The sequence below is a fragment of the Heterodontus francisci genome, chromosome 19 (assembly GCF_036365525.1).
Source record: "Heterodontus francisci isolate sHetFra1 chromosome 19, sHetFra1.hap1, whole genome shotgun sequence".
Taxonomy (NCBI): Eukaryota; Metazoa; Chordata; class Chondrichthyes; order Heterodontiformes; family Heterodontidae; genus Heterodontus; species Heterodontus francisci.
In genome coordinates, this window is record NC_090389.1 from 75,522,052 (window position 1) to 75,543,810 (window position 21,759).

The 21,759-nt window shown below is 45.4% G+C and overlaps 1 protein-coding gene across 3 annotated transcripts in view; it reads left to right on the forward strand.

Moving 5' to 3' along the window:
• LOC137380210 (uncharacterized) overlaps positions 1-21,759 on the forward strand; it is a 48,058-nt gene that overhangs the window by 5,568 nt on the left and 20,731 nt on the right. Inside the window, exons 2-3 of one of the 3 annotated variants that reach the window (XM_068052013.1) lie at positions 7,653-7,813; positions 12,381-12,467. In XM_068052013.1, coding sequence (XP_067908114.1) covers positions 7,739-7,813; positions 12,381-12,467 — 162 coding nt within the window. In that variant the 5' untranslated portion in view covers positions 7,653-7,738. Of the gene's footprint in view, positions 1-7,652; positions 7,814-12,380; positions 12,468-18,072; positions 18,163-21,759 lie in introns of all 3 variants that reach the window. The other 2 variants (XM_068052012.1, XM_068052014.1) reach the window with 2 other exon arrangements.

The window sequence follows — 21,759 nt, forward strand, 5'->3', positions numbered from 1 at the left end:
CTCACTATCCACCCTATCTAACCCTCTGATTATCTTGTATGTCTCTATTAAGTCACCTCTCCTCCTCCTTCTCTCTAACGAAAACAACCCCAAGTCCCTCAGCCTTTCCTCGTAAGACCTTCCTTCCATACCAGGCAACATCCTAGTAAATCTCCTCTGCACCCTTTCCAAAGCTTCGACATCCTTCCTATAATGCGGTGACCAGAACTGCACGCAATACTCCAGGTGCGGCCTCACCAGAGTTTTGTACAGCTGCATCATGACCCCGTGGCTCTGAAACTCGATCCCCCTACTAATAAAGGCTAACACACCATATGCCTTCTTAACAGCCCTATTAACCTGGGTAGCAACTTTCAGGGATTTATGTACCTGGATACCAAGATCTCTCTGCTCATCTACACTACCAAGAATCTTCCCATTAGCCCAGTACTCTGCATTGCTGTTACTCCTTCCAAAGTGAATCACCTCACACTTCTCCGCATTAAACTCCATTTGCCATCTCTCAGCCCAGCTCTGCAGCCTATCTATGTCCCTCTGTACCCTACAACACCCTTCGACACTATCCACAACTCCACCGACCTTCGTGTCATCCGCAAATTTACTAACCCACCCTTCTACACCCTCATCCAGGTCGTTTATAAAAATGACAAACAGCAGTGGCCCCAAAACAGAACCTTGCGGTACACCACTAGTAACTAAACTCCAGGATGAACATTTGCCATCAACCACCACCCTCTGTCTTCTTTCAGCTAGCCAATTTCTGATCCAAAGCTCTAAATCACCTTCAACCCCATACTTGCGTATTTTCTGCAATAGCCTACCGTGGGGAACCTTATCAAACGCCTTACTGAAATCCATATACACCACATCCACGGCTTTACCCTCATCCACCTGTTTGGTCACCTTCTCGAAAATCAGAGGGTGCTCAGAAAAAGTCACAAAATATAATCTCCACCACATATTATTGGCTCTGGGACATGCTCTTTTAATACTGCCCCTTGTATATTGGCACGGTTACTGTTGGCAAGTTAGAGGCAGTGACATTAGAGGGAGATATTAGCCACTCCCACCTGCCGTCATTTATGTGCAAGAGGACGGGTTCAGTATAGGTGGTGGTGCAGATCACAGGATCCAAAATATACATCGATTGTGAATTTGGCCCACCTAAAAATGGTTGGAATTTTTTTTTGTAAGGAAAATCCAGACCTGTATCTCTTGATTCAGTTCTCCTACACTGGGTGCAAACAACATCCTGCGTTATTCCAGATGAGTTAACAACACATTGTAAGAACATAAGATTGAGGAAATGTTTTTCAACCATGCAGGTTATAGAATCATAGAATTGTAGAATGGTTACAGCACAGAAGGAGGCTATTCGACCTGTTGTGTCCATGCTGACCCTCTGCAAGAGCAACTCACCAAGTCCAACTCCCTCATCCTTTCCCCATAGCCGTGCACATTTTTTCTCTTCAGGTCCTTACACAATTTCCTTTTGAAAGCCTTAATTGAATCTGTTCCATCAGACTCTCAAGGCAGTGCATTCCAGATCCTAGCCACTTGCTGTGTAAAAAAACAATTCCCTCATGCCACCGTTGCTTCTTTTGCCCATCTCACCTGTGGTTCTCGATCCTTCCATCAACAGAAACAGTTTCCCCATATCTACTGTGTTCAAGCCTCTCAACTTTCTCTTGTCTAAGGAGAACAATCCCAGCTTCTCCAATCTATCCTCAAAATTGAAGTTCCTCATCCCTGGAATGTTCTTGTGAATCTTGTCTTCACCCTCTCTAATGCCTTCACATCCTTCCTAAAGTGTGGTGCCCAGAACGGAACACAATATTCAAGCTGCCCTGCCACCTTCAATGATTTGTAACATATACCACCAGGTCCCTCTGCTCCTGCACCCCCTTTAAAATTGTACGGTTTTATTTTATATTGCCTCCTCATTTTTTCTACCAAAATGAATCACTTCACACTTCTCTGCATTAAATTTCATATGCCACTTGTCTGCCCATTCCACCAGCCTATCTATGTCCTCTTGAACTTTATCACTATCCTCCTCACAGTTCACAGAACTTGCAAGTTTTGTGTCATCTGCAAATTTTAAAATTATGCCCCATACACCCAAGTCTAAGTTGTCCTGTCATTTGGCTTAATAGCTCAGGCTTAATATTCTAACTTTTCATCTTTCGCCTTCCTGAAGCTTATATCCCTCTATTCCCTGTTAGGGAAAGAATCTGTCAAATTTTCTTTTGAATGATTTAATTAAGGCAACATATTTAATAGTCTGAAATTTGAAGAGGTGACCAGGACAGTTTCTAATTTCTTTTCTTCTTCATTTCTGTCACATAAGGCAATCTGTCAGAAATATAACAATCTTTCCAGCAATAATTAGTACCCCATCCCAGCTCCAAGTTCGCTGTTAACAAGTCATCCCAAAATAAGTGAAGTATTATACCTTATTTGGTACATCCCATCAGCTGTTAGAAATTCTATTAACAGCCATTGTGTACAGTTTAGCAGCATGTTCTGTTTATTCATTTTGTTGCCCATCTCTAATTGCCCTTGAGAAGGTGGTGGTGAGCCTTCTTGAACCGCTGCAGTCCATCTGGTGCAGGTACACCCACAGTGCTGTTCGGGAGTGAGTTCCAGGATTTTGATCCAGCGACTGCGAAGGAATAGCAATATATTTGCAAGTCAGGATGGTGTGTGGCTTGGAGGGGAACTTGTAGATGGTGGCATTCCCATGCGTCTGCAGCCCTTGTCCTTCTAGGTGGTAGAGATCACAGGTTTGAAAGGTGCTGTCGAAGGAGGCGTGGTGAGTTGCTGCAGTGCATCTTGTATATGGTGCACACAAATGCCACTGTGCGTCGGTGGTGGAGGGAATGAATGTAGTGTATGGAGTGCCAATCAAGAGGGCTGCTTTGTGCTGGATGGTGTCAAGCTTCCTGAGTGTTGTTGGAGCTACACTCATCCAGGCAAGTGGAGAGTATTCCATCACCCTCCTGACTTGTGGACATGCTGTGGGGAGTCAGGAGGTAAGTTACTCGCCGTAGGATTCCTCGCCTCTGACCTGCTCTTGTAGCAACAATATTTATGTGGCTACTCCAGTTCAGTTTCTGGTCAATGGTAACCCTCAGGATGTTGATGGTAATTAAAGGCCGGCTACCCGACCCAAACCCGATGGGACCCGACGACATGTGTCGGGATCAGGGCAGGTTGCACTTCCAGGTCTGGCATTCGGGCTCGGGTCAGGTCGGGCCAGGTCGGACATGCTCTATCACAACCTCAAGTAAGTAGCTCCACTGTTAATGTAATATTTGGACGAGAAAGGTGGTTTTGTTACAGTTATTTTAAGCTTGTGCAGATAAGCAACAAATTGAAAAATGGAAGGTAGGTTAACTGATGGTCGGGTCGGGCACGGGAAAAAAATGAAAGGACTCGGGCCGGGTCGTGCTTGGGGTCGGATGTGGTTCTTTTGGGCTCAGGTTGGGTTTCATTTGCAGACCTGAGCCAGCCTTTAATGGTAATGCCATTGATTGTCAAGGGGAGATGGTTAGATTTGCTCTTGTTGGAGATTATCATTGCCTGGCATTTGTGTGGCACGAATGTTACTTGCCACTTATCAGCCCAAGCCTGAATGTTGTCCAGGTCTTGCTACATATGGGCACGGACTGCTTCAGTATCTGAGGAGTTGTGAATGGTGCTGAACATCATACAATCATCAGCAAACATCCTCTCTTCTGACCTTATGATGGAGGGAAGGTCATTGACGAAGCAGCTGAAGATGGTTTGGCCTAGACACTACCCGGAGGAACTCCTGCAGCAATGTCCTGGGGCTGAGATAATTGGTCTCCAACAACCACAACCATCTTCCTTTGTGCTAGGTATGACTCCAAGTTAGCCTCAGTGAGCGTGTTATTGCTGTGTAAGTGGCGCTTGATAGCATGTCGACGACACCTTCCATCACTTTGCTGATGATCAAGAGTAGACTGATGGGGTGGTACTTGGTTGGATTGGATTTGTCCTGCGTTTTTGTGGGTAGGACATATCTGGGCAATTTTCCACATTGTCTGATAGATGCCTGTGTTGTAGTTGTACTGGAACAGCTTGACTAGGGGCCGCAGCTAGTTCTGCAGCAAAGTCTTCAGGATCACAGCCAGGATGTTGTCAGGACCCACAGCCTTTGCAATATCCAGTGCCTTCGGCTATTTCTTGATATCACATGGAGTGAATCAAATTGGCCGAAGACTAGCATCTGTGATTCTGGGTACCTCAAGAGGAGGTGAGATGGATCATCTACTTGGCACTTCAGGCTGAAGATGGTTGCAAATGCTTCAGCCTTATCTTTTGCACTGATGTGCTGGGCTCCTCCATCATTGAGGATGGGGATATTTGTGGAATTTCCGCTTCCTGTTAGTTGTTTAATTGTCCACCACCTTTCATGACTGGATGTGGCAGGACTGCAGAGCTTAGATCTGATCCGTTGGTTGTGGGATTGCTTAGCTCTGTCTGTTGTATGCTGCATCCGTTGTTTGGCACGCAAACAGTTCTATGTTGTAGCTTCACCATGTTTCCACTTCATTTTTAGATATGCCTGGTGCTGCTCCTGGCATGCTCTCCTCAGTAAACCAAGCTTTATGGCAGTGGTAGAGTGAGGGATATGGCAGGCCATGAGTTTACAGATTGTGGTTGAATACAGTTCTGCTGCTGATGAACCACTGCGCCTCATGGATGCCCAGTTTTGAGCTGCCAGATCGGTTCTGAATCTATGCCATTTAGCATGGTGGTAGTGCCACACAACACAATCTGGGGGTATCCTCAGTGTGAAGACGGGACTTCATTTTCACAAGCATTATGCAGTGGTCACTGCTACCAATACTGTCAATGGCAGATGCAACTGCAACAGGTAAATTGGTGAGGACAAGATCTCGTAGGTTTTTTCCTCTTGTTGATTCCTTAACCACCTGCTTCCAGCCCAGTCTGGCAGATGTGTCCTTCAGGACTCAGCCAGCTCAGTCAGTAGTGGTTTTACCGAGCCACTCTTAGTGATGGGTATTGAAGTCCCCTACTCAGAGTACATTCTGTGCCACTGCTACCCTCAGTGCTGCTTTCAAATGGTGTTTGACATGGAGGGGTACTAATCCTTCAGTGGAGGAAGGGCAGTAGGTGGTAATCATCAGGAGGTTTCCTTGTCCATGTTCGACCTGATGCCTTGAGACTTCATGGGGTCTGGAGTCACTGTTGAGGACTCCCAGGGCAACTCCCTCCCAAATGTATACCACTGTGCTGCCATTTCTGGTGGGTCTGTCCTGCCGGTGGAACAAGACATACCCAGGAATGCTGATGGTGGTGTCTAGGACATTAGATATAAGGTATGTTTCTGTGAGTATGACTATATCAGGCTGTTTCTTGACTAGTCTGTGAGAGCCACATGGTTGAGCCTGAGGCCATTATATCTGTAACCTCCTCCAGCCTACATGCTTCAGAGATCTCTGCACTCCTCCAATCTGGCTTCTAGTGCATCCCCAATTTTAATCACTCCACTATTGGCAGTTGACAGAGCTCTGGAATGTCCTCCCTAAACCTCTCTGGCTTTCTACCTTTCTTCCTTTAAGACGCTCCTTAAAACCTTCCTCTTTGATTAAGCTTTTGATTACCTTTCCTTATATTTCCTTTTATGGCTTGGTGTCAAATTTTGTTTGATAATGTTCTTGTGAAGTGCCTTGGGATGTTTTACTACATGAAAGGCACTAGATAAATACATATGAACATACTTAGATACGTATTAGGAGCAGGAGCACAAAACACAAAGTGCAGGACAAATCCAACCTGGCTAATCGGTCTACTCTCAGTCATCAGTAAAGTGATGGAAGGGGTCGTCGACAGTGCTATCAAGCGGTGCTTGCTTAGCAATAACCTGCTCAGTGACGCTCAGTTTGGGTTCCGAAAGGGCCACTCGGCTCCTGACCTCATTACAGCCTTGGTTCAAACATGGACAAAAGAGCTGAACTCCAGAGGTGAGGTGAGGTGAGAGTGACTGCCCTTGACATCAAGGCAGCATTTGACCAAGTATGGCATCAAGGAGCCCTCGCAAAACTAAGGTCAATGGGAATTGGGGGAAAACCTCTCCGTTGATTGGAGTCATATCATCTGAGCTCCAGGACATCACTGCAGGAGTTCCTCAGGGTAGTGTCCTAGGCCTAACCATCTTTAGCTGCTTCATCAATGACCTTTCTTCAGTCATAAGGTCAGAAGTGGGGATGTTCGCTGATGATTGCACAATGTTCAGCGCCATTTGCGACTCCCCAGATACTGAAGCAGTCTGTGTAGAAATGCAGCAAAACCTGGACAATATCCAGGCTTGGGCTGATAAGCGGCAAGTAATATTCATGCCACACAAGTGTCAAGCAATGACTATCACAAACAATAGAGAATTTAACCATCACCCCTTGACATTCAATGGTATTACGATCACTGAATCCCCCACTATCAACATCCTAGGGGTTACCATTGACCAGAAACTGAACTGGAGTAGCCATATAAATACAATGGCTACAAGAGCAGGTCAGAGGCCAGGAATCCTGCGTCGAGTAACTCACCTCCTGTCTCCCCAAAGCCTGTCCACTATCAACAAGGCACAAGTCAGGAGTGTGATGGAATACTGTCTACTTGCCTGGATGGGTGCAGCTCCAACAACACTCAAGAAGCTCGACATCATCCAGGACAAAGCAGCCCGCTTGATTGGCACCCCATCCACAAACATTCACTCCCTCCACCACCGACACACAGTGGCAGCAGTGTGTACCATCTACAAGATGCACTGCAGCAATGAACCAAGGCTTCTTAGACAGCACCTTCCAAAACCACGACCTCTACCACCTAGAAGGTCAAGGGCAGCAGTTGCATGGGAACAGCACCACCTGCAAGTTCCCCTCTAAGCCACACACCATCGTGACTTAACTATATCCCTGTCCCTTCACTGTCACTGGGTCAAAATCCTGGAACTCCATTCCTAACAGCACTGTGGGTCTACTTATCCCACATGGACTGCAACGGTTCAAGAAGGCAGCTCACCACCACCTTCTCAAGGGCAATTAGGAATGGACAATAAATTCTGTCCTAGCTAGTGATGCCCACATCTCATGAATGAAAAAAAAAGGAGTAGGCCACTCAGCCCCTCCAACCTGCTCCACCATGCAATAAGATCATGGCTTATCTGATTGTAACCTCAACTCCACAGTCCCGCCTACCCCCAATAAACATTCACCCCAACAAGTTGTTGTTGCTGTAAAAATTGAATAAGTATTTGAAGCCTATAAATATACAGAACCATGGGGAGAATGCAGGGCAGTATGTTTTGTTTTTGATTGCTCCAGCAAAGAGCTGGCACAATGCATTGGGCTGAACAGCCTAGTCTCTGCTGTAAACCTCTGGTTTTTGCAGTCGGGATACTCATCTAAAGTTGAAATTAAGTTGAAAAAGGCCAAATGAAGGAACCCTTACCTGGCATCTGACCTGTGCTATGCCTGAATTGATGCTGACCCTGAACCCTAAAGTTTGGAATATATTTCATTGCTTGACACTGAAATCCCTTAATTTTAGTGAGAACCAAAAACCAGAGATTTATGAACTTGTGTATTTTTTGCTCCAAGGTTTGGAAGAAAAATTCTACTGAAAAGTAGTCGATGGAATTGACATTTACAGAATAAACCAGAGTTCATCAAATAAGGATATACCCATGGACCCAGAAGTTAACTTTGCTAAGGAAAGTGGAAGAGGTAACACTGAAGGAGGGGCAGCTGCATTCAGCAAGGTAAATCAAATGAGCTATTATTCAGCAAGATTAAGCAACTCTTTGCTCTATTATACTTGAACAAACTCTACACAATCACCCCAAACTGAACTAGATGTGAGACTTTTCTTTAAGGAAAACACAAGGTGTTAAAATACCAGAAGTATTTTGTCACTTTTGGAGAAGAGTCAAATTGTATCTGTGGACACATGAATCTTCAGATAAATCCACTAAATATTTAGATAAGTAGAATGAGCTGGACAAACTTTAGACTAGGCTTGTTTCGAATGAATTTCTGAACTGTTTTTCAAATCCTATAGTCCCAGCTACAATGGACACAAGCAAACTAGATTATAGAGACAAGACCTGTACATCCCACCAACTCCTGCTGGGTTTTCTTCTGATCTGGGATGGGCAGGGTCGGAAATGTTTTTGAGAACAGTGTTGGCTCCTGGAGCCCTTTTCCCATTCCTTGCTGTTAAGTCCAAAATTACAAAATATTTACAGCACAGGAACAGGCCATTCGCGCAACGAGTCCATGCCAATGTTTGTGCTCTACACGAAGCTCCTCCCTCCCCTCTTCATCTAACCCCATCAACATATCCTTCTGTCCTTTTTCTCTTGTGTGCTTATCTAGCTTCCCCTTGAATGCATCTGTGCTGTTCGCCTCAACTACTCCTTGTGGTAGCCAGTTCCACATTTTAAACACTCAGAGAAATCATAGAAATGTAGAGCACAACCGACAAGGAGCCATCTAGCCTAATCCCACTTTCCAGCTTTTGGCCAATAGCCTTGTAGGTTACGGCACTTCAAGTGCATATCCAAGTACTTTTAAATGTTATGACGGTTTCTGCCTCTACCACCCTCTCAGGCAGTGAGTTCCAGATCCCCACTGCCCTCTAAGTGAAAAAAATTCTCCTTGAATCCCTCTTTAAACCTCCTACATCTTACTCTAAATCTTTGTCCCCTCATTATGGACCCCTCAATGAAGGGAAAATGTGCCTTCCTATTCACTCGATCTAAACCCCTCTTAATTTTATATACTTCAGTTAGGTCTCCCCTCAGCCTCCTCTGTTCCAAAGAAAACAACTCTAGCCTATCCAATCTTTCCTCATAACTAAAATTCTCCAGTCCTGGCAACATCCTCGTAAATCTCCTTTGTACCCTCTCCAGTGCAATCACATCTTTCCTATCGTGCAGTGACCAGAACTGCATGGAGAGCTCCAGCTGTGGCCTAACCAGTGTTTTATACAGTTCCAGCTCTGATATTCTAAGCCTCATCTAATAAAGGCAAGTATCCCGTATGCCTCTTGACTAGCTTATCTCTCTGTCCAGCCAACTTCAGGGATCGCTAGACATGCACTTCAAATTCCCTCTGTTCCTCTACACTTTTCAGTATCCTACCATTTCTTGAGTATTTCCTTGCCTTGTTAGACTTTCCCGAATGCATTACCTCACACTTCTCCAGACTGAACTCCATTTGCCACTGTTCCACCCCCTTGACTAGTCCTTTCTAGACTATTCTCTGGAAAACTTACCATCTACTCACCAGGTCCCACTATCTCCTGCTCCTTCACTCAGACCGCATCTTGGTTCATAAAAGACCAGAACAGCACCTCCTCCCTCACTGCGCCGAATTCCCTCACTCACCAAATTCCCCGAGTTAAGTCCTTTGTTGAAGCAGTAGTCCGTCGAGCTGGACTCCGTGCTATTTACACTTATACTATGGGTATAAGAAATTTCTCCTGAATTCCCTATTAGATTTATTAGTGATTATCTTATATTCATGGCCCCTAATTCTGGTCTCACCCAAAAGTGGAAACCTCTTCTCTACATTTATCCTATCAAGCCCTTTCATAATCAGGTCACCCCTCAATCTCTTTTCTAAAGAAAAGTGCCTCACCTCATATAATCTTTCCTGATATAACCTCTCAGTTTGGGTATCATTCTAGCGAATCTTCTTTACATGTTCTCCAGTGCCTTTATATCCTTTTTATAATATGAAGGCCAGAACTGTTCACAGCACTCCAAGTGTGGTCTAACCAAGATTCTATACAAGATTAACATAATGTCTCTGCTTTTCAATTCTATCAGAAATGAACCCAGTGCTTTGTTTGCTTTTTTAATGGCCTCATTAACCCGTGTCCCTACTTTTTAGTGATCTGTGTTTCTGTACTCCCAGATCCCGGTGTTCTTCTACCCCATTTAGACAATTATTTTCCAAGGAGCATGTGGCCTCCTTGTTCTTCCTACCTCACACTTATCTATAGGAAGTTAATTTGCTAATTTCACACCCATTCCACAAGTTTATTAGTCATCCTGTATTTTATCGCAATCATATTCACTATTAACTATTCTCTCAAACTTGGTGTCATCTGCTATTGTAGTGCCGATTCCAGAGTACAAATCATTTATGTAAGTTGTGAACAACAGTGGTCCCAACTCCAATCCTTGTGGATGCCTACTTCCCACCATTTGCCAATCTATGTAACTACCTTAATCGCTACTCTCTGTTTTCTGTTTTGCAGCCAGCTTTCTATCCATTCTGCTACTTGTCCCCTGACTCCACATGTTCTGACCTTAGTCATGAGTCTACTATGCGGTACCTTATCAAAGGCTTTTTAGAAATCCAATTACATTATGTCTACTGCATTACCGTTATCTACCCTTTTTCAAAGAATTCAGCAAGGTTGACCAGGCATGACCTTTCCTTTTGGAATATGTGCTGACTATTCTTTATTATAATTTCAATTTCTAGATGCTTTTCTATAGCATCTTTGGGTAAGGATTTGGTTATCTTTCCTACCACCCATTTTGAGCTAATTGGTCTATAGTTCCCTGGACTTGTTTTATCTCCCTTTTTATTTATAGGAATCACATTAACTGTCCCCCAGTCCTCTGGCAGTATTTCCTTTTCTAATGAATGATTTATAAATATATGCCTCTGCTATCTCTTCCTTAACTTTTAATATGCACTGATGCAGTCCATGGACCAAGGATTTTTCAATATTTAAATTTGATTAGTTTATCAATTATCCACCACTTTTCAATCTAAAATGTCATTCTATTCTTTTTGATCTCTTTTACTAATGTTATGTCTATCATATTAGTTTCCCTGGTAAATATCGAGACAAAGTAATTATTTAATATTTCTGCCATTTTGCAGTCATTACTTGGTGAGTTTATCGTATGCATCCTTAGCATCCCTAACCTTATCCCTTTCCCAATCCTGCTATTTTTTTTATTTGTGGGTCTGTAGAATACTTTAATATTTCTTTTTATGTTCCTTGATTTAGTTTTATAGCTTCTTTTTGACTTCCTAATTGTTTTTTTGACTTTCCTAACCTTTTTGTGTTCTCTTTTGTCATCCTCTCCTTTGAGAGATATATACATATTGAGATAAATAAAACACATTTTTCAACAAGAATCACAGGATTAACTGGCTGATTTACCCACCCCTTCCCCCCACCCCTGAACATTCCTAGCATGGGGACACTGAGGAATGTGATGTCCAAAATGTTCCTCTGGCTAAGGTTAGATAGTACAAAACAGACCAAGGAACATACATCACCGCTTAAATAAAAACAGAAAATGCTAGAAATACTCAGCAGGTCAGGTAGCATCTGCGCAGAGAAAAACAGAGTTAATGTTTCAGTCTGTGTGACTTTTCATCAGAACTTGCAGTTTTCTGTGATCGTTCCCTCCGTGACACCCTGGTCCACTCCTCCATTACCCCCACCACCTCGTCCCCTTCCCAGGGCACCTTCCCCTGCAATCGTAGGAGGTGTAATACCTGCCCATTTACCTCCTCTCTCCTCACTATCCCAGGCCCCAAACACTCCTTTCAGGTGAAGCAACGATTTACTTGTACTTCTTTCAATGTAGTATACTGTATTCGCTGCTCACAGTGTGGTCTCCTCTACACTGGGGAGACCAAGCGCAGACTGGGTGACCGCTTTGCGGAACATCTCCGCTCAGTCCGCAAGCAGGACCCTGAGCTTCCGGTTGCTTGCCATTTCAACACTCCCCCCTGCTCTCATGCTCACATCTCTGTCCTGGGATTGCTGCAGTGTTCCAGTGAACATCAACGCAAGCTCGAGGAACAGCATCTCATTTACCGATTAGGCACGTTATAGCCTGCCGGACTGAACATTGAGTTCAATAATTTCAGAGCATGACAGCCCCCCATTTTACTTTCATTTTTAGTTATTTTGTCTTCCTTTTTACATTTTTTACAATCTTTTTTTGCATTTATTTCATTTCATCTTAGTTTGTCCAGTTTGCTTACCCACTGTTTTTTTCAGGTTGTTTTTCTTCAGATTTGCACTTGCTGCTGTTCAATATTCAGTGTATTCACACCTAATCTGTACTAATGCTTTGTCTTTCAACACACCATTAACATATTGTTTGCCTTTTCTCCGTGACCTTTTGGACAACTATGTGGCCTGGTCCAATCTGCACCTTCTCCTTTGTTATCTCTTGCCCCACCCCCACCTCACTTGTTTATAATCTGTGACTTTTCTAATATTTGTCAGTTCCGAAGAAGGGTCACTGACCCGAAACGTTAACTCTGCTTCTCTTTCCACAGATGCTGCCAGACCTGCTGAGTGATTCCAGCATTTCTTGTTTTTGTTTCAGTTTTCTGTGTTTAATCATTGGGCAATCAGGGAGCAGGGTGAGCATGCAGAATGTGTACTTTCCCATGTTGGTCACTACTAGAATATTTTACATGCACTGTATTTAACCATATGCTGTTGCTGTAAAGGTGCGATTAATTGAGAAACATTAATGATCCCCTCCAGAGCGCCAGCCAAGGGCTGAAGGAGACACCAAGGAGAATGAGGGTGCCACCCCACATGGGGCGCCATCATCATTGGCCCCTCTGACTGAGGGAACATCAGTGCAGCAGGGACCAGTGATGGAGGCTGCCCCTGCATTGACTTCAGTGCAGCAGCCTCTGGAGATGCCTCCACTGGCACCTCCACGACGAAGACGACAGCCACGTGCATCTCAGCCACAGGCAGAGACAAGTGAGCAGCTGCCTCCATCTTACCCGTGGCCACAAGTGGAGCAGTAGAAGTGGCTAGGAGCACTGAGTGATTTCATCATGGTTTTCTTCACTTGTAACTGTGCACTCCTCCAGCACTGGCTCTTGGTCATCTCATCTGTTTTTGGCAGTAGATCCTCTTCTGAGGGAATGGCCTCCGTTGCCTTCCTGCCTCTCGTCTCTCCTGATGCCCAGGGCTCTGCCCTTCCTGTGGAGGATGTCGCTCCTCATCGCCACTGAACCGGAAATCTGAGAGTTGTACTCACATTATCAGCTGCTGCCTGCCTCGTGCTCAGGTGACCTCCCAATTGTGTTTGGAAGCTTTGCCTCCTCCTCTTATACCCCGCAATTCCAGCAGGGTGATGATCTTCTGCACCACCCGAGCGCTTACTGATCACTCTTCCCGCAACCTGCGCTGACCCGATAGCACCGCTGTGCCAATGGCCGAGTCCCCCTCTGAGCCTTTTCCAAAACCTCAATATCACCCACCATGTGAGGGGACCAGAACTGGATGCAGTATTCTAAATGAGGCCTAACAATGTCTTGTACAAGGACAAAATGACATGTTTCATTTTGTAATGGATAGTGCTGTGAATGCAGCCCAGTATCCTATTTGCTTTAGCTATGGCTTCTCTGCATAGGTCAGGAATCTTCAGAGAGTTATGAACAATGATATCAAGATCTGTCTCCTTCGTCACAGGTTCCAGTTCTGTTTCTTAAGTGTACATAACATTGATCCTACCTACATGCATAACACTGCACTTCTGTAAGTCAAATACCACTTGCCAAAGGCAGGCTCATTTTCCTAACACATCCACTTGCCTGGATGTGTGCAGCTGCAACAAAACTCAAAAAGCTCGACATCATCCAGATAAAGCAGCCCATCCACAAACATTCACTCTCTCCACCACCGACGCACAGTGGCAGCAGTGTGTACCATCTACAAGATGAACTGCAGCAACGTACCAAGACTCCTTCAAAAGCACCTTCCAAACCCGTGACCTCTTCTAACTAGAAGGACAAGGGCAGCAGATGCTTTGGAATACCACCACTTGCAAGTTCCCCTCCAAGCCCCACACCATCCTGACTTGGAACTATATTGCCGTTCCTTCACAGTTGCTGGGTCAAAATCTTGGAATTCCCTTCCTAACAGCACTGTGGGTGTACCTACCTCACATGGACTGCAGCGGTTCAAGAAGGCAGTTCACCACCACCTTCTTAATGGCAATTAGGGATGGGCAATAAATGCTGGCCTAGCCAGTGACGTCCACATCCCATGAATGAATAAATAAAAGATCTGCTTGGAGTTGTTTGTGCCTTCCACAGTCCTATTACTCGCACAAATCTTCATATTGTCTGGATCATTAAGAGAGATAGTAAAGAGCAATGGCTTGGACACCACAGAGGACTGGGCTCCAAGCAGCTCCAAAGCCATTGATAACTTTCTGTTTATGGGCATGCAGCCAATTCTTAATCTACTGTAGCAGCTTTCCATTAATCTTGTGGAGTCTCCCATTGTGAGGTGTGGACATTTCTAATCCTGATGAGAGATTTACATATAAAATTATTTTAAGAAAAGATTATTATTTTAAAGCAATTGATTTACCACAGTGATGATTCAGGTTGCATACCCATTCTTGTGTTATTGTTACAGTGAGATTATCTCATTTTCCACAATGGAGGATGCCGATCAGCTATAAACTGACCTACATACATTTCATTCGGGCTTTGGGTTTGTCTAATAAATAATCCTGCTCTTAGCTATTTCTACTGGTAATGTCACTCCATATCTGGGAAAAAACTTTCCAGCCTAATGCATAAGGACTATCTGTAAAGTTTACGAAGCTGCTAAAGTGGCTCAGAAGCTGCCTGTGTGCCAATGCGTCCAGGATCCTAATGTGTGGTAGTGACCTAATCACATCTGAGCCAAAGGAAGTGACAGTAATGTTCTTATAGTTTCTGTCTGTCTGCATTTTCTGATTGGTCAGTGCCTTGGTTACTGGGCTGACACCGTAAGAGGAAATTTGAAGGAGTGAACCTCAGAGGCATATAAAATATAAAATGGCATAAGTAAGGCAAGCCCAGAATGCTACTCTAATGTTAGTCAGGTCGATTAGGAGGAGGTTGCAAATTTTGGCCTTGGTTACGGGGCTCCAGCCCCCACTGTTCCCCAGCTTTGCTTCCTGGCCCGCACATCCTGATATTTCCCAGCATTGCTTCCTGGCTCCCCGTATCCGCTGCTCCCTGGCCTCGCTTACTGGCTTTGCCCCTCATGGCTTCCCAGCTTTGGTTGCTGGGCTGTTGACGATGATGGTGTGGGGTTGGGGATGGAGACAGCATGGGAGATGGCATCGGTTGGGTGGAGGGGGGGAGGGAGCGGCATGGGGGAGGCAGCATGGGGAGAGGGAGGAGACGGCATGGGGGGTACGGCATGGGAGGGGGATGGGTGGGGTGGCCTGGGAGGGAGAGTGGGGAAGTAGGATGGCTTCGGAGAGAAGAGTGGAAGGGGGGCAATGGCATGGGAGGAGGTCTGGGAAGTGTGGGTTGCGATGGAGATGGCAGAGGAAAAAGGGATGGGATGGGGATGATATGAGAGGGATGAAAGGAATCACATGAGAGGGATGGCATGGGAAGGATAGAATGGCATGGGATGGGGATTTCAAGAAGTATTGTTGCAATGAAGATACTAATTTCCCTGCAAATGTTTTGTACGTCTCTGCTAGTTCAGCTAGTTTATAATTTAATAGATGATTACACTGAGTGACTGAGTGATACCACAAGGTTTCTGTGTTCTTTCGTGTCTTAAGATATTTGCTGCTTTGGTTTTGCGTTCTATAACAGCTGATTAAAAAGTCAAAAATCAACATTACTTTTTGATCCTTTGATGTTGGTTCTTCCTATCACTATGAAGTAGAATTCACCAGGCATTGGATTGTTCAGTCACAACTTGGGAATATGAGCTAAGATTAGTCCTTGTATAACCCCCCACCTCCATCCTTTGGCCCACCATTGTCAGCTATGCTTTCAGCTGCCTATTCCTCATGCTCTAGAATTCCCTCTCTGACCCCTCGTCCACTCCTCCTGTAAGACCCCTCCCTCTTCTGAAAGGCCACACCCTGACCCCTCCCTCTCGCCTCCTGTAGGGACCCTCCCCTCCCCCTCTCCTCCCTCTCTCCTCTGTAAGACCCTCACTGACCCCTCCACCTCTCTTCCTAAGACGCCTCCCTAATCCCTCCACCTCTTTGACCAGGCCTTTGACAATACCTGTGTTTTTTTTTACTCGGGCCTCTCTGAAGCATTTTGGGATTTTTTTCTACTAAAGGTGATATATAAATGCAAGTTGTTGTTGTCAATCATTGTGAGACAGGTTAGCTTTGTCTACTGATGATGAGTTGTTATAATGCTACTCCTCAGAATGTGAGGAACCCCCAGCTTTACACGTTTGCCCTCCCCCAGAATTCTGCTGCAGCCTGAATATTCCCAGTGACGAACACAAATTTCAGAGAGGTTTTATTTTCTCCTGTTGTTCCAGGAAATTCACCTTCCCAACAAATTCCCCAAGATGGAAGCAACTGCAAGTGAGGGAAGTATATTAAAAACTTGATTTTTAAGGGGTACATGCTGGGCTTTAGGAATGTTTTGTGGGAATTAGATGAATATTGCAACATTTAAATCATACAACATATGACGCTGCCTCTAACAATGCACAAAAGAAATTTTCATAAATCATTGTGACATTTACTCCATGCCTGTCTGAGCAACTTTTCTGATCAGAAGAAGATACTGCATACATCTCCCGGCATAGCTGTGCAACTGTGTAATAGTACACAACAGGGGTCTTTCACACTGTCAAGTTCAGTAAGTCATTCCAACCATTTCTTCCAATAACACGCAATAACCACTCATGTTTAAACAAATATTCAAGGCACATGTCAGAAGAGAGAGAAAAAAGAAAAGGGTATAACCTCATTAAAACTGTTTGGATTTCAACAATAATAAAATGTCTAAAACTGTCATATATCTGCACGATCACTAAGACTACGGTATTTCCACCTCTGTAACATCGCATGATTCCACACCTGTCTCAGCTCATCTGCTACTGAGCCCCTCATCGATGCTTTCTAACCTTGAAACTTGACTATTCCAAAGCACTCCTGACCATTCTACCCACCGTAAGCTTGAGGTCATCCAAAATTCTGCTGCCCATGTCCTTACTCGCACCAGGTCCTGCTCACCCTGTGCTTATTGACCTACATTGGCTCCTGGTTAAGCAACACTTCGATTTTAAAATTCTTACCCTTGTTTTCAAATCCCTCCATGGTCTCACCCCTTCCTATCTCTGTAATTCTCCGCACCCCCCCCCCCCACCCCATCTTTGAAATTCCTCCCCCTATCTATGTAAGACCCCGCTCCCTATCTCTGTAACCTCTTCCGGTCTCACAAGGAGAGATAACTACTCTCCTTTAATTGTGGCCTCTTGAGCATCCCTGATTTTATTTGCTCCACCATTGGTGGCCGTGCCTTCAGCTGCCTAGGCCCTAAGCTCTGGAATTCCCTCCCTAAACCTCACTGCCTCTTAACTTCTTTTTCCTCCTTGAAGATGCTCCTTAAAACCTACCTCTTTGTCCAAACTTTTGGTTATCTGACTTAATATCTTCTTGTATGGCTCTGTGTCAAATTTTGCTTTATAATGCTCCTGTGATCTCCTTGAGATATTTTCTTAGGCTACAGGCTTTATAGAAATACAAGTTATTGTTGTGGTAAATGAAGGCTATGTTAAGCCACACCTGGAGCTGGATTTTAAGAGCCCTCTGCCAATCAAAAAATGGCAGCCTGCCCGCACAGGCCTCATGCCAAAGAGCCGCTGCAATCTCGAGCCGGGCCGGCCCCAAAATCTTGTGGAGGGGGCGGGCTGTCTATCCCAGGCAATGGCGTCAGTGGCCTGTGCGCAGGCACTGGTGCCATTTTTAAAGAGCAGCCAGCCCTGCTGGCATATTTACATTTTCAAGAACTATCCCCCCTAAAATTAAATAAATAAATTTCCTATGCCCCTTTCCCACACCCCCCCCAAAAAACATTTAGCTTTAAAATGTGGTCTACCACCCCAAGACTGCACGCAGTTTGAACTTCAACCCTTCTCACCATCCCCTACACCCATTATGTGTATTTGACCCCATTCCCCCGCTACCCGTACCTGCACTGAAAATTTTACCTCCTCCCCCCTCCCCACTAGTGTCACACCTCCTTTCCCTGGACGGGGAATGGAAGGCCCGGGAATGTCGCCTGCTACACGGAAGATCTCGGCTGGCCCTCAAGATTGCAGGTGAGCGGATTGTAATTTATTCATTCACTTGATTGACCTACGTTCAGTAGTTTCCCGTCGCCCAGCGGTGGGGAGGCCGCCCGGTGCCTCACCGCCCGAAGCCTCACTGCCGGCTGGAGGATTAGGCTGGGCCCTGCTGGTGCCAACGTTGTTGGCGGGCCTCATTCAGAGCCATCTTCAGGTCCCCCCTGCCACGGATCACGAGGGCTTGTTAAAATCCAGCCCCTGGTTTCTGGTGTCAAGAAGTATTGGAATGGGATTACATTCGCAGTTACGTCAGGATCATGCCCACCAGTGCTGACCCTGTCAGAGTTTGCCAGGTCAGTGGAAGGGTTTTTCACTTACATGGGATACCTGCACTCTTAAGGGCACATCACACCTCATACTGCAAGAAACTTCGAACTATCCATGAGCTCATGCAGGAGATGTAAGGGGGCTCCCTGTAAGCTGTGGACATGCTGCCAAGCAGCAATCTGCAGGCAGTTCACAGGTTGCCCCCTTTAAGAGAGCACAAAAAAATTTAAGGTACTGTGCACTTAAATGAACAGGCCAGGCGCAATGAAAAGAAAAATTAGGGGGCACGTTACCCTGGACCCCAGAAGATGGCTTTTTTTTTTAACTTTCATTTTTGGGCCTGCTTACACAGTTACCAAAGGGGACAATGAATAGTGTCTCCAGGGGAGGGAGTATTTAATACCATTTAGATGTTTTCCATTGCGGCCATTTTGTTGCCAGCAGCTTACTGGACTGACTGATGTAATAAGTACGATATGTTTGAAATGTTTTGGGAATCTGTAATAAGACAGTAATACAAAGAGCAGGGTATGAATTTTTTTTTAGGTACTTTAAGAATACAAAAGAAAATTCTATGGGCTGGATTTAGTTCTGCCCCAGGCGTCGGGGTCTGTGGCGGGTGGTGGGAGGGGCCTGAAGATGCCTCCAGGGGAGGGCTGCCACGCACCCCGATGCCAGGAGGGCCAGGCCCGATATTACCGGCGGCGGCGAGGCCTCATGGCGGCCCCCCGCCGCTCGGCGACAAGACCGCCATTTGCATATTTAAATAAATTAAAATGAATGCATTAATGATACTTATGTTGCCACTTGAGTTCCCACTCCGATCTTTGGCCTAATGGCCGGCACTCCCACACCTTTGGATCCTCGTCCGTGGAAAGGAGGCGCCACACTGGGGCGAGGGGGGAGGAGATAAGTTTCTCAGTGCGGGGTGGTGGGGAGGTGGGGGGGGGAAATGGGCTCAAAGTGACATCATTGGTGTAGGGGACTCTGGGAAGGGTTATAGTTTAAGGTTTACGCAGTTTGGGGGGGGAAGGTCAGGTGGATAAGTTAAGTGTTTTGTGGGGGAGAGGGCAAATAATTAATTAAACTGTTATTGGGAGGGGGGGCTGGAAGAGGGGCAGAAGAAATGTCTTTATTTTTATTTACTTGCGCTTTAAATATTTTAATTTACCGGTAGGGCTCAAAGCAGCCGACGTCATTGCCGGTGACGGACTACCTGCCCCCCATGTGATCAGGGATGGGGGCGGAGGGGGGGAGGGGGTGGCCCGCCCTGGCTATTTAACTGAGCCGCTGCATGGAAGATTGTGTGGGCGGGCCGTCGTTCTCTTGGCCCAATTAACATCGGCGGCGGGAACAGAAGATTCAGCCCTATGAGTGGCTTTGAGGAAAAAATGATATTTAATTTGGACTGATACAGGAGGAAATTAAGCTTTTGGGTGCAGTGTTAGGGGGAGTGTGAGTTCATAGGGAAGCTTAGTAGTGGTTTGTAGCTTAAAGGATGAGAATGTAGTAAAAGGAGGATGTTGGAGATTTAGCAGAAACAATTGGGTGAGAGTTGACCTTGAAGTGGAAGGACTCGAGAGATATGGGGAGGGTGAGCACATGGCGGGGAAGTTCCTGGAATTATGGTAAAGTCAATGGCAAGGAAAAGTTATGATTCTGGAGGACTCAGTTTCTTTCTTTGTGAATATTCCAGTTGGTTGGTGTTAATTTTCAATATGGGTGACGATAAAGAAATAATGACTTGCATTTACATAGCATCGTTCATACCCTCAGGATATCCCAGGGCACTTCACAGCCAATAAAGTATTGAAGTTTAGTCACTGCTGTAGGGTAGGAAATGAGGCAGTCAATTTGCACATAGGAAAATCCCATAAACAATAATGAGATAAATGACCAGATAATCTGTTTTTTAGTGATATTGGTTGAGGAATAAATATTGGCCAGGATAACGGGGAGAACTCCCCTGCTCTTTGAATAGTGCCATGGGATCTTTGTGTTCAGCGAAGGCAACAGATGAGGCCTTGGGTTAACATCTCATCTGATGGCAGCTCTGACAGTGCAGCACTCCTCAGTAGTGCACCAGAGTGTCGGCCTAGATTTTGTGCACAAGTTTCTGGAGTGTGACCTGAATCCACAACCTTCTAACTCGGAGGCACTTCTGAAAAGCAATGGAGCCAACAGTATTCATTTTTGGGAGATGTGGGGGTTTCACATGGAAAGGGGGACAAGCAGCAAATTGGGTAGCTAATAAAAAACTGAAATGGCACTAGAGATTGAAGAGGAAGAGAAGCAACAGTGCAGGATGTTGCAGGTTAGTAAAGCGAAAGGACCAAGGGCAAAACTGAGTGCATTCCAACTGGAGGAGGCCTATGTTTGGGGAGTGGTCTACTTCTAATGTGGGTAAAGTCACAAAGAGTAGCTAAGCAAAGTGAAAGATCACAGGTCTGGTGAGGAAAGGCCTCAGGGCAGAACTGATCATTGCATTTAATTTTTAATCGATAATTTTAAAATAACATTTTAGATGTAACTGCAATTTACAATTGGTATCTGGGTTTACCAGCACCTACATAAATTGGAGGCATGTTTGACAAAGTTATTAGAATTTTTTGAGGATCTGTGGTCGCGAACGAGACTCCCGGATGGTATGTTGCCTCCCGGGTGCCAGGGTCAGGGATGTCTCGGATCGAGTCTACAGGATTCTTAAGGAGGAGGGGGAGCAGCCAGAAGTCGTGGTACACATCGGTACCAATGACATAGCTAGGAAAAGGGATGAGAACCTGAAAAGCGAATATAGGGAGTTAGGTTGGAAGCTGAAAGGCAGGACGAGCAGAGTAGTAATCTCAGCATTGATACCGGTGCCACGTGCTAGTGAGGTTAGAAACAGGGAGCGAGTGCAGCTGAACACGTGGCTACAGAACTGGTGTAGGAGGGAGGGCTTCAGAAATGTGGATCATTGGGATACCTTCTGGGGAAGGTGGGACCTGTACAATAAGGACGGGTTACATCTGAACTGGAGGGGCACCAATATCCTGGGCGGGAGGTTTGCTAGAGCTCTTCGGGACGGTTTAAACTAGTTTGGCAGGGGGATGGGAACTGGAGCTACGGATCAGTGGATGGGGTAGCTGTTGAACATGCAGATACAGAGTGCAGAGAGTCTGTGAGGAAGGTTAGACAGTTGACAGGGCAAAGTTGTAGCCAGTATGATGGGTTGAAGTGTGTCTATTTTAACGCAAGAAGTGTCAGGAATAAGGGTGATGAACTTAGAGCATGGATCAGTACTTGGAGCTGCGATGTTGTGGC